We start from the raw sequence: 14948 nt of genomic DNA, 5'->3' as shown, positions 1-14948 counted from the left end.
CATCTAGGTTTTGACTCGAGAGGAGTTTTGTTTTGGTGTTGGTTATTTACTAAAAGTATGTTAATGAATTGTCCTCCAAAAGTAATATGTTCTATCAGAAATGGATGTTGAATTTTATCCAATGCTCTATATACTTCAATGAGCATCTATTTTTCCCCTGGCAGATAGGTTAGACCCTAAATGTGAGGATATTAAAAGATTATATAGTTTTCGAATAGTCTGTTTATTATGATTCCTTGCTCACATTTTCTTTTTGGGTGCCAGTAACAGGCTCAGGTCAACTTCGTAATTAATAGAGATATATCTTCTTGTTCTATGTTCTGGGAAAGTTTCCTAGTAGAGTGAATATCCATTCTTAAGTTTCGGAAACAATTAATCTGTAAATACATCCAACCCACCATATATTTGGACTTCTATTTCTTAAAGACTTTCTTGAAACCACACAGAACATTTGTTTCATTTTCTCTCTCTTTTATATTTGAGTCAGTTTGAGTCATTACGTTTTCATTTAAAAAGCAGCTTTGTCACTGAGATCCCAAAAGTTACCTCCACGTGGAGATTCACAATATTCTCTGTGACTTCACTCATGGTCCCATTTTCTCACCCACCGTTAATGATTGTCTTCCCCAAATATTTTTTCTTTATCAGACTTGTCTGAATGATGTCTATTTTCTTCATCTTCCCAAAGAATGAGAGCGATCGATTAATTTTCCTCTGGACTTATTTTCTATTTGTTTTATACTCTTACTCTGCTTCAATCTCTTTTTCTTAATTATTTTATAGATGTTTTCTTTCTCCTTTCTCCTTGTTTTGAGTTGAGTCTAATTCATTTGCTTTCATCTTTCATTTTCTACTCCAGAAATTTAATGTTCATATATTTTCTCTCAGAACAGACATTTTTCTCTCTTCTTCCTTTCTCTCTCCTCTCTCTCCTTGACTCCTTGCTACTCCTTTCTAATCGTTGGTTTGATTTCCTGCTTGAGCAAAGAATTATTCGTGAGAGTGATTAGTGGTTTGTGAATTGTCTGACTTGTTTATGATATGTTGGCAGTTAAAGGGGATTTGTGTGCATGTGTGTGGTTTCATGAACTGGATTTCAAATCTACCTGTTCATCTGATGAGCTACTGAGTCAGAATTTCTGTGGTTGGGGAAAGGATCTGTGTCCTCTAGTGGCTTCAGGAATTCATTACAATGTAGAACCTGCTTGGTGGGAGAAGATAGGCCCTCATTTTATAATGACATGTTTTCCCTACTTTGGGATAGAGAGCTAGAGATTTAAATGTAGACACGTGTTGTGTGTGATCCACAAATATTTAAAAATATATCAAGATTAACAATATACATGATTCTTATGTTGACTTTCTTGGACAAAGACTAAGTTGTGTTGAATACTCTTACTATGGTTGTAGTTAGGTTCACTTCACTTCATATTTATAAAATCTTTGTTTTTTATATTTGAAACTATTAGTGAACATATGCTTTTTAACCTCTAACCACCTTTGTACTCCTTCAATTGTTTTTTGCCTTCAGATATGTGTGCCTCATTATACACATACATATAGAAAAGTTTCATATTGATTGGGGCTTTCCTTTTGTGAACATATGTATGGAACATCATTGATAATCCCCTTTCTTTCAGTATCTATGTTCAATGTCAGTTTCCTAAGTCTTCCTCAAATACAGAGTAACATTCAATATTGAAAAAGTGATTTAAGTAACTTAAATATATTATAACTGATATGTGTAGCATTATCTCTGTGGTTCTACTTTTAAATTCATACTTTGCTTTTTTTTTGTTTTTCCTAGTTTTGCTCTATTTAACGTAATTATCCTTATTAAACTTTTCTCCACCACCTTGGATATATACATCTTTATTGCATTCTATTTTAGAATATTTTTAATTTAAAAAATAAGAACCCAGAATCTGAAGTCTTACCTCAATGACTCTTCAACATTCAATGAAAAATTTATGTCTTTCACTTCTTTTCTTTTTCTCCAAATCCAGTTTATCTAGGAATGGATGAAGCTCTTCGTTCAAGATGGTTTTAAATTTTGTGTGCATTCTTTCAAGTAGTTTGTATTTTTAAAAATCACATTAACACAAAGTACTTAGACAATTGTTTCACTTTCTCAGTGTTCATTTATTTGGTATGGTGATTTTCTTTTTTGAAACCAGTCATCCTCAAACTCTTATGGACCTGAATTACCTGGAGGGCTTGTTAAAGCACAGAAGATTTGCTGGACCCCACCCCAGACATTCTGATTCAGTGGGTCTTGAGTGGGGCTGGAGGACTAGCATCTCCACGTTCTGACTGGAAGCCGGCCCTCCGCCTACTATTCCTTACTTTTGCATTTCACAGGCAGTAAAATCTGCATCTCAGTGTGGAGGCTGTCCCTAAGCAATCCTTTTATTTTTCACAGATGTTATGCCACAGCAAACTTCTTTTCCTCCTACCTCCATCTGGGCAGTTGAACGCTCCAACTGATGCACAAACCTTCTTCATTTTTACTCTAAAAGGGGTGCTTTATTTTCAGAAATGACACACCATCTGCAGTAAGTTTAATGTGGATGCCATTCTCTGCTCTTTAGAGATTTCTATTTATTTTAATAACACCTACACCATTCTTCTTCCTTGTTCTCAGCATTTCATGCTCTAACATTGAAAATACATGGGGTTCCTAGAAATTCTGGACACTCTCCCTTCTTAAAGTTTAATTGGTCATATCACAGCTGAACTAAGTGAAACTAAGGTTGGCTGTATCGTGGCTTGTCACATGACCATCAGGAATGTGTAAGGTGTGTGTGCACCTTACAGAAACAGGACGTTCCCTGGAGCATGTTTCTCAATGATTCTTCTCCTAGAATTTGATTAAATATGTTCTAAATTGAGGTTTCCAGTTTCAGTTAAATGTACCTAATTCACGCATAACAGTACCGGTCTGTAAGCTTTTCTACATCCTAAACATATTTTGTTGAATAGCGTGTAAATTATTTCTACCCTCCCCAAGCCCATACATTTGATTTAAAAATTTATTTTCTTTTCAACTTAAAGGAAGAATTTATATTAAAATAAAGAAATCCACAGGAGTATCCAAAAGAAAGAAATCCTGGGAATATGAAGGACTAGATACCTTTTGGGGTTTCCCTTCATATAACAACATCTTTCATAACATATAATTTTATTGCATTCTTGCATTTGCATGAAGTATGCAAATTCTCAAAGGACAAAAAAAAAAAAAAAAGGAAATTGTAAGCACATGAAAAATTTGGATTAACCCAGTGGCCAAAGGCCAGTAGCATCCTGTAATGAAAGGACTTGTCTTTGAGCCACCAGTGACTTGCGAGAATGAATCTGGGACTCCCAGATTAGTAGAGTCACAAAAAAATTCTCTTGGCTTGGTGCCTCCTAACATGATGGTGAGCAGAAGCCAGTGATGTTCTTCTCTGGAGGAACGGATCCTAAACTAAAGCCTTACATTCTCCACACATTAAAATCGTACAAAAACGTACTCATAATCAAAGTCCACCAAACACATAAGGAAACACATGCCATTGTCAATAAAAGTCATGAAAACATGACAAAATTAAAAATAAAACAATAGATTTAGACCCCTAAAACCTCAACAATTAGATTTATCAACTTCAAGATATAAAATAATTATGAATAAACTCCTTATAAAAAATGGAACAACAAAACAAAAATCAAACAGGTGACTCCAAGAAATGATCAGATCTATTCGGCAAAGGGCCTTATAGAGCATTAAGAGGTGAAAAATACATAGCTGTTGAGTTTTAAAGCTGCATAGACGGGTTATACAGCAGAAAGGAGAACAGAGGGCTAAATTTGAATTCTGAAGGAAACAGAATGCAGCACAGAAAGACAAGGAACTAGAAAACATGAAAGATAAGTTAGATATTGAGAAGAAGACGAGAGACATTCAAGGAAAAGGAGAAAGAAAATACAACAAAAACAAGTGAGTCATGAGGGTACAGCTGAGAGTTAAAGGATCTATGAATTTCTCAGGAGGTGAGAAACTATATCCACTTCAGACAACGTGGACTGGTGGTGAAACAGAAGTAGAGAACGTAACTCTCACCCAAATAGAGGAGATACAATGGAATATGGAAAACAAGAATAAATCAATAAATTTTAAAGGGAAATAAAGTAATAAAAATTGTGGAAAAAAAATAGAAGGAAAAATATACATAGTGGGAGCAAAACAAGTATATAAATAGTTACAACAAATGGATATGGAATAATTCTCCAGCTAAATACAGATTGTCAAAGTAGATGGGATAATAACAAATTTAGCTTTATCTGTTTACAATACTTGTGAAAACTAAAAAATAGGGAAAATTAGAAACTCAAACTGGAACAGAAGATATAAAGATATGCTAGGCAAATACCAATAAAAAATCAACCCAGAGTTGCTATAATAATATGAAATAAAATAGATGAAGATAAAACATATCATTAAGAATATAGTGGTTAATTCACAATGGTATAAAATTTCAATTGACCATGAAAATATAGTCATTGGTGTCTTACACATTATATCACATTAAGATAATACAGCCTCAACTAGGAAAGGAAGGAGGAGAAGGAAGAGAAGGAAAAGGAGGAGAAGAAGAAGAAAAAGAAGGAGGAAGTGGAGGAGAAGGAAGCAGAGGAAGAGGAGAAGTAGGAAAAAATCTATCATCATAGTGAAGATTTTCAACTTTCCTCTCAGATAAACAATAGCATACCTAATAATAGCATATTTGAAAAACAAATTAGCACATCTGATTTATTGGACACATATAGAACCCTATACCCAACGAGTGAAGCATACCTATTCTTCTCGAGCACACAGGGAGCATTAACAAGCAGTGATCATGAACTAGGGTACTAATCCATCCGCAAATAATAGAACACACGAAATAAGTGCGATAAAATAAAATCTATTTTTTTCTTGATGGAATTATGGATCCCAGGCAATAGAAATGCAAAGCATTTTCTTTGGCCTCGGAGATTATTTGTGTATAGAAAGTCTGTAGAAAAGATGAAGAGAATAAGGGCTTTCAGGAATAGGTACGGTTAAAGGTGCTACTTATTAATATTGATAATATTGTTATATTTTTAAAATAAGAAATGGATGATAAACTTTTTAAACTTTACAGTGCTCTGTCTCTTAGATTCCTAAGTGTTTCCGGTCCCTTCAGTCTTTCATGCTTCTTCCAAATGTTCCTGCCTTTTGATGATTCCTCCTTCATTGGAAGGCTGATGTTCACCTTAGTTTCCTGGGTTTTGACGGTGGCAGATACACAAGGTTAATGGGGCAGAAGTTTAGGGAATTTGATTGCCAGCCTTGTGTTGCACCATTCTCAACCCCCAGATCTCATGCTTCTTGGCTTGTCCTGTACTATTCACTCGGAATTACTCCTCCTCCTCAGGGCTATCTTCAATCTCATGTTAATATTGTTGCTCTTCCATGAAGGATTTAATGATGTGTTCATATGAGCAAGCATTTTGGCTCCTGAGCCAAAGAACCATTTACAAAACCCTCTCTTAATGGGATCTGCCTTTCCATTCATTGTACTTTCCTTTGTAAACTTAACAACTTTCCTTCGTGAATGTGGAATTCAGTAAGGACTTTTCACAACTGAAGTTGTGTTATTTTCTTTAGTTATGAATTCTGAGTCTTCAGGAGAGCAAACTGTTGCCACAGACATTTGAGTTGCCTGGGAGCTCATGTGTAATGAAGTCATTTTATTGCATTTGAAGATCATCATGCTTTGAGTCTTTTCTCTGAGGATCCCTATCCCTCTATGCAGGTTTCAGCAGAAGAACTACCAGTACGTCCTGGCCTTCATTTTTGCCATTGAGGAAATCAACAGAAACCCCCATCTTTTACCCAATATATCTCTGGGATTTGATCTCTATAATGTGGTGCACAGTGAACACAGGGCATTGGAGAGTTCCCTCATTTGGCTCTCAGGGCTGGACAGGGACATCCCTAATTACACCTGTAGGAGAGAGAGCAAGTCTGTAGCAGTGCTTACAGGAACCACATGGGCAATTTCTGCCCAGATTGGAACACTGCTGGCACTCTAAAAATTTCCACAGGTAAGGCTATGAGGGATGGGGAGAGATGAAACCATGTTTCCTTTGGTCCATTCTCAGGTGCCTAAAAAAGACGAATGGATGAGACTGGGTTTGTGCATCTCTCAATGGATATGATCTCAAAGGAGAAGTGTACAGAGCCCTGGTGGGGTATGACTTTCCTTTGTTCGGGGTAGAGAGGAGAATGAGGGGGAAGGAGACAAAGCAATTTCCTGGAACTCTGATCTCATTTTCTAGAAAACTCTCAGGGAGTGGGAAATGATTAGAAAATGAAATGAGCAAATGTCTCCTTCTACCACTTCCAGGTATTTCTGAATACCCTTCAGGACTGAGAGTGTGCTTTTTGCCAATCCTCTTCCCCACATTGCTTCCAATTTTCTTTTCCCTTTAGCTTACCTATGGCCCTTTTGAGCCTATCCTGAATGATGGTGACCAGTTTCCATCTCTTTATCAGATGGCCCCGAGGGACACATCTCTGGCCCTTGGCATGGTCTCTTTGCTGCTTCATTTCAGGTGGACCTGGGTGGGGATAGTCATCTCAGAAGACAAGAAAGGTGTTGAGTTCCTCTCAGATTTGAGAAGAGAGATGGACAGGAGTGGAATCTGTGCAGCCTTTGTGGAAATGATCCCTGTCACTGAAATGTCACCTTTCTCAAGGACCTGGCCATATCATTTAGAAATAAAGGACATATCAGCAAATGTGGTTATCATCTATAGTGATGCTGACACTCTAACAAGCTCGACTTTTTCTCGATGGGATGATTTAGTGATATGGAAAGTCTGGGTCATGACATCACAGTGGGATTTCATCACCAATGAGAGAACTTTTATCCTTGACTCATTCCACGGGACTCTCAGTTTTTCACACCACCATGGTGAGATCCCTGGTTTTGAAAATTTTATCCAGACAGTTAACCCTTCCAAATATCCAGAAGATATTTACCTTGCTAAGTTGTGGTTCCTCTTTTTTCCTTGCATGATTTCTGAGTCTGACTGTAAAACACTGGAGAATTGTCCACCCAATGCCTCCTTGGGATGGTTGCCTTGGCAGCTTTTCGACATGACCATGATCGAATGGAGCTACAACGTGTACAATGCTGTGTATGCTGTGGCCTGGACCCTTCATGAGATGCTTCTTCAACGAGCAGAAATGCAGCCAATGGGAAGTGGAGAAGGGCTGGTGTTTTCTCCCTGGCAGGTAATGTCTCTTCCATTTAATAGCATGTCCTGTCATAAATGTGACTTTCTTATGGAGTTCCACGGAGCACAAACCAAGTAGTAAGGATTCTTTCCCTAAGAACACAAGAGTTTCTGTACTTGTTTCCCTCTCTAGGAGGTAAATCTAGTCCTGGGTAGTCATGCTGATCAAGAAGAAGTTTCCAGGGACAAGGAGGAAGTGAGATATGAGTCAATATCAATGCTGTGGGTTACAAAGTATCTCACCATCCTGCCTGCCTGATGTTTTCAATAGGGAATGTCCAGCCTTTTCCCATGAAGCTCCTCAGTGACAACAGGAAGAGAACTTGTCATTTGAGTGCCCATATGGAGCTGCACATTATAACTCATACTTTACTTAAATGATCTCATTTAATTCTGTGACCACATTAGGTATTGTCAAGGTCATTTTGCAGACTGATGTTCCAGGAAAATTCAGTGAGTTAATGAGTGTGGCTAGATTTGACTCTGCACTTGAGATTTGTCTGAATCCCATGGCCACTCGTTGTCTTGGTCTGCTTGTCTTTGAGCACTTTCTCTTGAAACTAATTGATATTTTAGAAACATTATGATATTTTAGTTCTCCATATGCTTTCATTTGTTCTGCTTCATTGGATACTGTAATAAAATTACCTTATAAAGCATGGATTACAGACAATGAAAGGCTTTCCCCAATTCCGATGTTTATGTCTGTAACACCAGGGCACACTTCATCACAGGATGATGCATCTCTTTTAGCTGCACCCTTTTCTGAGGAACGTACAATTTAACAATTCTGCTGGGGACTCAGTGAATTTGGCTGAAGAAGGAAAATCAGATGCAGAGTATGCCATTCTCAACTTTTGGAATTTTCCAGAAGGTCTTGGACTTAAGGTGAAAGTAGGAGAGTATTCCCCACGTGCTCCACGTGGTCAAGAATTGTCTTTATCTGAGGAGCTGATCAAGTGAGCCACCGGAATTACTGAGGTGGGTTAAACCCAATTGCAATGACTTACACTACACATAAATAGCCAAAATCTCATTGTGGGGGGTTTTGTGCCCCCTTAGATTTTCATAAAGGGCCACTTATGGGAATTTAACAACTCTCTTCCAACTTAAGTAATTTTCTCTTTTACCAGTTATTCAAAGTGGAGGCAAGACCTTCCACCGGCAGAAAGATTGCAAGTTGAAGGCTCCGAAGGTCATTAGTGGTTTTGAGGAATAAAGTTTTTTAAAAATTAAGGTATTTACATTATGTTTATAAAGATAATGTTATTTCACACTTATCAGACTACTGTATGGTGTAAACATGACTTCTGTATGCACTGGGAAATCAAAAAATTTGTGTGACTCATTTTATTGCAATATTCGCTTTACTGCGGTGATCTGGAACTGAACCCACAATCCCTCTGAGGTATATGTTTATTTTATATCATACAATAAACGTGACATCCAACCAACGAATTGCTTTTAGATATCTCAAGATCAAATGTGTTAAATGCCCAATATTCTAAAACACTGTAGTTATTGGAAAATTAGGTAAAAGTCACAGCCGTTACCAACAGGTATCTGATCTTCTCCAGACTCCACACTCTGTATGCAGTGAGAGTTGTAGTCCTGGATTCAGGAAGACCCCTCAGAAAGGAAAGGCGACCTGCTGTTTTGATTGCACCCCCTGCCCAGAGAATGAGATTTCCAATGAGACAGGTGAGCGTGTGCCTTACAGAGGCGTTGTCCACCTCTCTTTTTTTTGGGAAATGACAGATTTGTCCTGGGCTAACATCTGTTGCCCATCTTCCTCTTTTTATAATCTCCCCCAAACCCCAGTACATAGTTGTATGTCCTGGTTGTAAGTCGTTCTCGTTCTTGTTAGTGAGCCACCAGCACACCATGGCAACTGACAGACAGGTGGTGTGGTTCTGTGACGAGGAAGCCAGCCAGGGCTGCCAAAGTGGTGAGTGCCATACTTTAACCCACAAGGCAATGAGGGCTGGCACTCCGCCTCTCCTTTATATCTGCCATTCCCCTAAAGAAATGGAAAAGTTATGGATGAAGACAGCAGAGTCAAAATGCTTCCTTCCTTCATTTAGTAATTTAGCTTTTATAGCCAATAATGCTTCCACCCAAAATGATATACTCTCTCTGCCTTGACCTAGCTTTCTTGACTCATGTTAAAACCATTGAAAGCATTACCATCCCAAGGAAACCCTTTTTGACCTTCCACAGTAACCTAGGTTAAATCTGTCATGGAATCTAACACACGGTATTGTAAGTCCTTACTTTTCATCTTTTTTAAAGCTACGCTTAGATCACATTGAAGAAATCCACATTTTTCCAGTGTCCAGTGCTGTTCTTGGCACAGAACAGGAGCTCAGAAAGGTTGTGTTTGATTTAAGAAGTATTTCCGTGGTGTATAATGTGCTTGTGGTACAGCTTTCCCTCAGTGAGTGCATCTTGGTCCCTGATCTCCTAGAGTTCATAGGTGAGTAGGGGAGACAACATTCAGTGATGTGAACCCAAGGTGTTGACATAGGGCTGTGATATAGGTATGCAGAGACTGCTGGGATGAAATAGTGATAGTATCTGCCTTTTTTGAGGGGAGGGGGTATCTTGGACTTCTTCATAGAGGCAGTAACATTAGAATTGCATCAGACTAATGAAGAGGGAATAAATTCTTTGTAGCATGGTTAGAAATGGCAAAAATTGGCAAATTAGCACCGTGTTTAATATTCAGGGGAGCTGAGAAAAGGTTCAGTGTGATGAGAACACAGAAAATGTGGGTTCGGGAGTTGGGACATGAAGTTGAAGAGGGACAGAAAATCAATATTGAAAATTTTTGATACCATAATTAACATCTTGGAATTAGTCACATTTATGATATTAAATGGTGCAATCCTGGAATGCCCTGAATGGTGGCATTTTCTATTTTTATTTTTGTGAATGGTATGAAGCTTAATTTGATAGCATACTTTGTATGATTTCAATTTTTTTTGAGGAAGATTAGCCCTGAGCTAACATCTGCTGTCAATCCTCTTTTTTTCCTGAGGAATACTGGCCCTGAGCTAACATCCGTGCCCATCTTCCTCTACTTTATATGTGGGACGCCTACTACAGCATGGCTTGCCAAGTGGTGCATAGGTCTGCACCCAGGATCTGAACCGGCGAACCCTGGGCCACCAAAGCGAAGAACGTGAGCTTAACCATTGTGCCACCAGGCTGGCCCCTGATTTCAGTTTTTTTTGAAATGTACTGAGATTGATGATATAGTCTGGCGTATAGTCAATTTGGGTAAAGCTTCCATGTGCACATTTGGCACATAGTAATTTTGGGAATATGTTCCATATGCACATATAAAAATCACTCCATCCACTAACTTCAATTCCTACATGCTTGGAGATTAATAAATACACTTGTAAACAACACATGACTAAAGAATAAACTACAATGGAAATTAGGACCTATTTACTCCTTATCAAAACTTATGGGGTGGAGTTAAAACTATCCTTAGAGAGAAATGTATAATCCTAGATTATACATATTTATATATTTCTGTGTATATTTAAATGAATAAAGGCTGAAGTTCTAAGCATTCATCACAAGCTAGAAAAAGAGCAGAAAATTAAACACAAAGAGAATAAAAGATAGAAAATGATAAGTATCAGAGGAAGACAATAAAATCAAAGACAAACATAGGATAAATAAAGCTAAATTAGATTCTAATAAATGGCAAATAAACTCAGTAAACTCCTAGTACTAATGATCAAAAAAAGGAGAAAATTTTGCAAGAAAAAAGAATTCCAAGGCTGTGCAGATCATACGGAAAATTTTTGACATGAAGAAAACTTAACATCATGTGGATACCATGAAAATTTAGATGAAATTCACAAATTCCCAGGAAAGTAAAAGTTACCAAACTGTCTCAAGAAAAAATGGAAAATCTGAATAGTGTCATATCTATTAGAGAAATTGAGACCATAGTTTAAAACATTCCTACAAAATGTTATTATGGGCTATTTATTTGGTACAAACCTGGTGAATCCAACCAAATTTTCAAGAAAGAAATAATACACATTTACTCAAACTCCTCCAGAGAGTAGAAAAAACAGAAAACTTTTGAACTCTCTTTGTGAGACTACCTTAACTTTAGTACCAAAATCTAAAACAAAATTACAGGAAAGGAAATTACAGGCCACTCCTTTTCTTGAATTAAATTCATGTATCCTAAAAAAAGATCAAATCAACATTCCAAATATAGCTATATTTTATAAGAAGGACATACCATGACCAAATTAGGTTCACACAATGTAATTTAGTACACTAGCCTCTAAAAGAGGAGAAATACTAGTCTCATTAACCGTAAAGAATTAGTAAAATTAAACACCCAATCCTGTTTTAAAACAAACAACAAAAACAATGCTTACTAAATCAGGAGCAGAAGGGAATTCTCTTAATCCCATAAAAAAGCATTTATAGAATAAAAATCTATGGTGCAGTGTTGAAAGCAAGAATGAGATAAAAAACGTTCAATATTACTGCTTTTACTAGACATTACACTGGAGGTCTTGCCTGATGCAAAATTGGCAGGAAGAGAAATGAATAATTTACTTCAAAGGAAGAAATAAAATTGAAGTTACTTCAGACAATATCGTGGTATAAGTATAAAATCCATATAAATTAATGTATTAACTGAGTTTAGTGGTGGCTGAAAACAAGGTTAATATACAAACAAATTTTTGTGTCCATCTACCAGTCATAAGGCATTCAAAATTTAAATTTTAAAAGATGACGTTTACAACAGCTGAAAAGTATGAAATACCTAGAAATAAATCTAATGAAAGTTTCAAAAGACTTCCGCCCATAAATTTATAGAAGAGCATTTAGAAAAATAACAGAAGACTGAAGGAAGTGCAGAGATAAACCACGTGAGTGACTGAACAGACCCAATATCGTACAGACGTCAGAGCCGTCCAGATTAATCTACAGCTTCCATGATGTTGCAATCAAAATTCTCACCTGTTTTGTGGAAATTGCAATTTATAAAATTCTTATGGAAATGATAAAAGAAAAATATAGATAAGACAATCTTGAAGACAAAGAATAGGGTGGGAAGACTTAGTCTACCCGATATCAGGTATTATAGCATCTCAGTATTAGTTTAATCTAAGGATACAAAGGAAATCAACGGAACCGAAAGGCAAGTGCAGGTGCAAGGTGGTCTTGTAGGCACTCACGTATGGACGTCTGATCTACAACAAGGAAACGCTGAGGAGAAGTGGGAAAATGAAAGACTTTTCCATAAACCATGTTGCATAAATTGGCTGGCTGCGTGGAGAAGACAATGACTCTCCACCCTAAAGGATGACTCTTCACACCATCCACAGAAATCGTTATCAGTCAGATTGTAGATCTAAATCTGAAAAGTGAGAGATTTTAAAGGAACATATAGAGGAAGGAGTGATGCCTCTATAGAAAGAAAAAGCGTGCATTGATACCTGCAGGGGTGAGTAGCCGTGGAACAGTGTGAGAGCCACATGAAGATTGGAGAATCTTAAAAATCAGAGCAGAGGCAGTACAGGTAGGCAAGACCAAAGTCATAGAGTCTCTTTTTAGTCTTTCTAAGAGTTTGTGGGATTTTTTTCAGTGGAGGACAAATATGAACGCATTTACATGTAGAAATATCACTTCTGATGCTGGATTTTATGGCAGGGAACCAAAGTAGAAAGTTCTTGTGATAACACAGACGAGAAGTGACTAGAATCTTAACAAAAGTAGTGGAAATGAAAACAAGATGAAATATGCTGGAGGTCATATTAGATGGCAGAAAGTGTGTCATTTTGAGACTCCCTAGGAATGAGGTCTATGACTTGGTCATCTCTATTTCCCTAGAAGGTAACGTGTTATCTGATTCCTGGTGGTTTTCCAATAATTGCTTGCTCATTGAATGAGGGAAACCAGGTCACAGCTTATAGGGGTACAACTGAGTGAGACAGGGACATCTTTTGGCTTTCTTCTGCGAAAAAACTGCTTTCATTAATATGCAAGATAAATACTGAAAAAAAAATAGCTCTCTTTTTTAACTTCGTAAAAAAGATGGTCAGTATTAATTGGGAATAATTTTCTGCAGAGCATTCTTTTATTTAGTGTATAGAGCAACTAAAGAGGGCAATTTAGCTAAACATGTCCAATGCCTTCTTTGGGGGTCTGTGAATAATAGAGAATGACTGAACCAGGGCTGATGACACTTTGCATTTCTCCCCAGACATGGATCAGTGTGTCAGGTGTCCGGATTATCAGTATGCCAACAGGCAGCGAGATCGCTGCCTCCAAAAAGCTGTGACCTTTCTGGCTTATGAAGACCCCTTGGGGATGGCCCTGGCCTGCACAGCTCTCTCTTTCTCTGGCCTCACAGCTGTGGTCCTGGGGGTCTTTGTGAAGCACCTAGACACTCACATATTCAAGGCCAATAATCGGACTCTCAGCTACACCCTGCTCGTCTCCCTCACCCTGTGCTTCCTCTGCTCCTTACTCTTCATTGGCCGTCCCAACACAGCCACCTGCATTCTTCAACAAATCGCATTTGGAGTTGTTTCTACTGTGGCTGTTTCTGCCGTCTTGGCCAAAACTCTTACTGTGCTTGTGGCTCCAAGGTCACTGCTCCAGGGAGAAGGATGAGGCAGTGGTTGGTGTCAGGGGCACCTAACTTCATCATTCCTGTCTGCTCCTTTATCCAACTGAGTCTCCGTGGAGTCTGGCTGGGGACCTCTCCTCCCTTCATTGACATAGATGCGCACTCTGAACAAGGCCACGTCATCATCGTGTGAATCAAGGGCTCGGTCACCGCCTTCTGCTGTGTCCTGGGATACCTGGGCTCCTTGGCCCTGGGCAGCTTCTCCTTGGCTTACCTGGCCCGCAACCTGCCTGACACCTTCAATGGAGCCAAGTTCCTGATGTTCAGCATGCTGGTGTTCTGCAGTGTCTGGGTCCCCTTCCTCCCCGTCTACCACAGCACCAAGGGCAAGGTCACGGTGGCCGTGGAGATCTTCTCCATCTTGGCCTCCAGTGCAGGGCTGTTAGGCTGCATCTTTGTTCCCAAGTGCTACATTATCTTCCTAAGGCCAGAGAGAAACACATCAAATGTGTTAAGGAATAAGATATGTTCAGGGAGAAAATAATCAAAATGTAATTTATTTTCATAAGCCACAAGAATTTGCATACACCTGAAAAATAATCTATCACATAGTTGCAGGCAGACTTTAAGTACCAACTAAATGTACCTTACATCTCCAATTAATTTATTGCTTTATTTTTCTTTTGGCTTTGGACAATGATCCTTGGGCATTCAAATGCACAAATATACAACTATGAATATTACGTCAGATTAATTCTTGTCGAAAATGATGTGTGACAGATTGCAAAAATGGCCACACATTGTCCTCTCCCTCTATTCGTGTGTTTTGGTTGTACCCCCTCATGTTGACTCTGAGTGGACTTGGCCTTGTGTCTTGCTTTGGCCAATGGGACATTAACAAACGACATAAGCAAAGGCTTTGAAACCTCACACACGTTGTTGGTACTTCCCCTTCTCCAGCTGCTCTTGAGAAACATGTGACCATCAATATGTGAACGAGTCTAGACAGATTGCACATCTC

At 38.3% G+C, this 14948-nt stretch overlaps 1 protein-coding gene across 1 annotated transcript; it reads left to right on the top strand.

Moving 5' to 3' along the window:
- Positions 1–6544: 6544 nt before the first annotated feature.
- LOC111774139 (vomeronasal type-2 receptor 116-like) lies at positions 6545–14471 on the top strand. The gene is given in 5 exon segments (XM_023644221.2): positions 6545–7303; positions 8059–8286; positions 8883–9006; positions 13559–13939; positions 13942–14471. Coding segments are annotated over 5 exon segments (2007 nt in total). The 5' UTR covers positions 6545–6559.
- The last annotated feature ends 477 nt before the right edge of the window (positions 14472–14948 follow it).

This window comes from Equus caballus, chromosome 7 (assembly GCF_041296265.1).
Source record: "Equus caballus isolate H_3958 breed thoroughbred chromosome 7, TB-T2T, whole genome shotgun sequence".
Classification (NCBI taxonomy): domain Eukaryota; kingdom Metazoa; phylum Chordata; class Mammalia; order Perissodactyla; family Equidae; genus Equus; species Equus caballus.
Note: the sequence above shows the minus strand (reverse complement) of the source record. Positions and strands in the feature narration are given on the sequence as shown.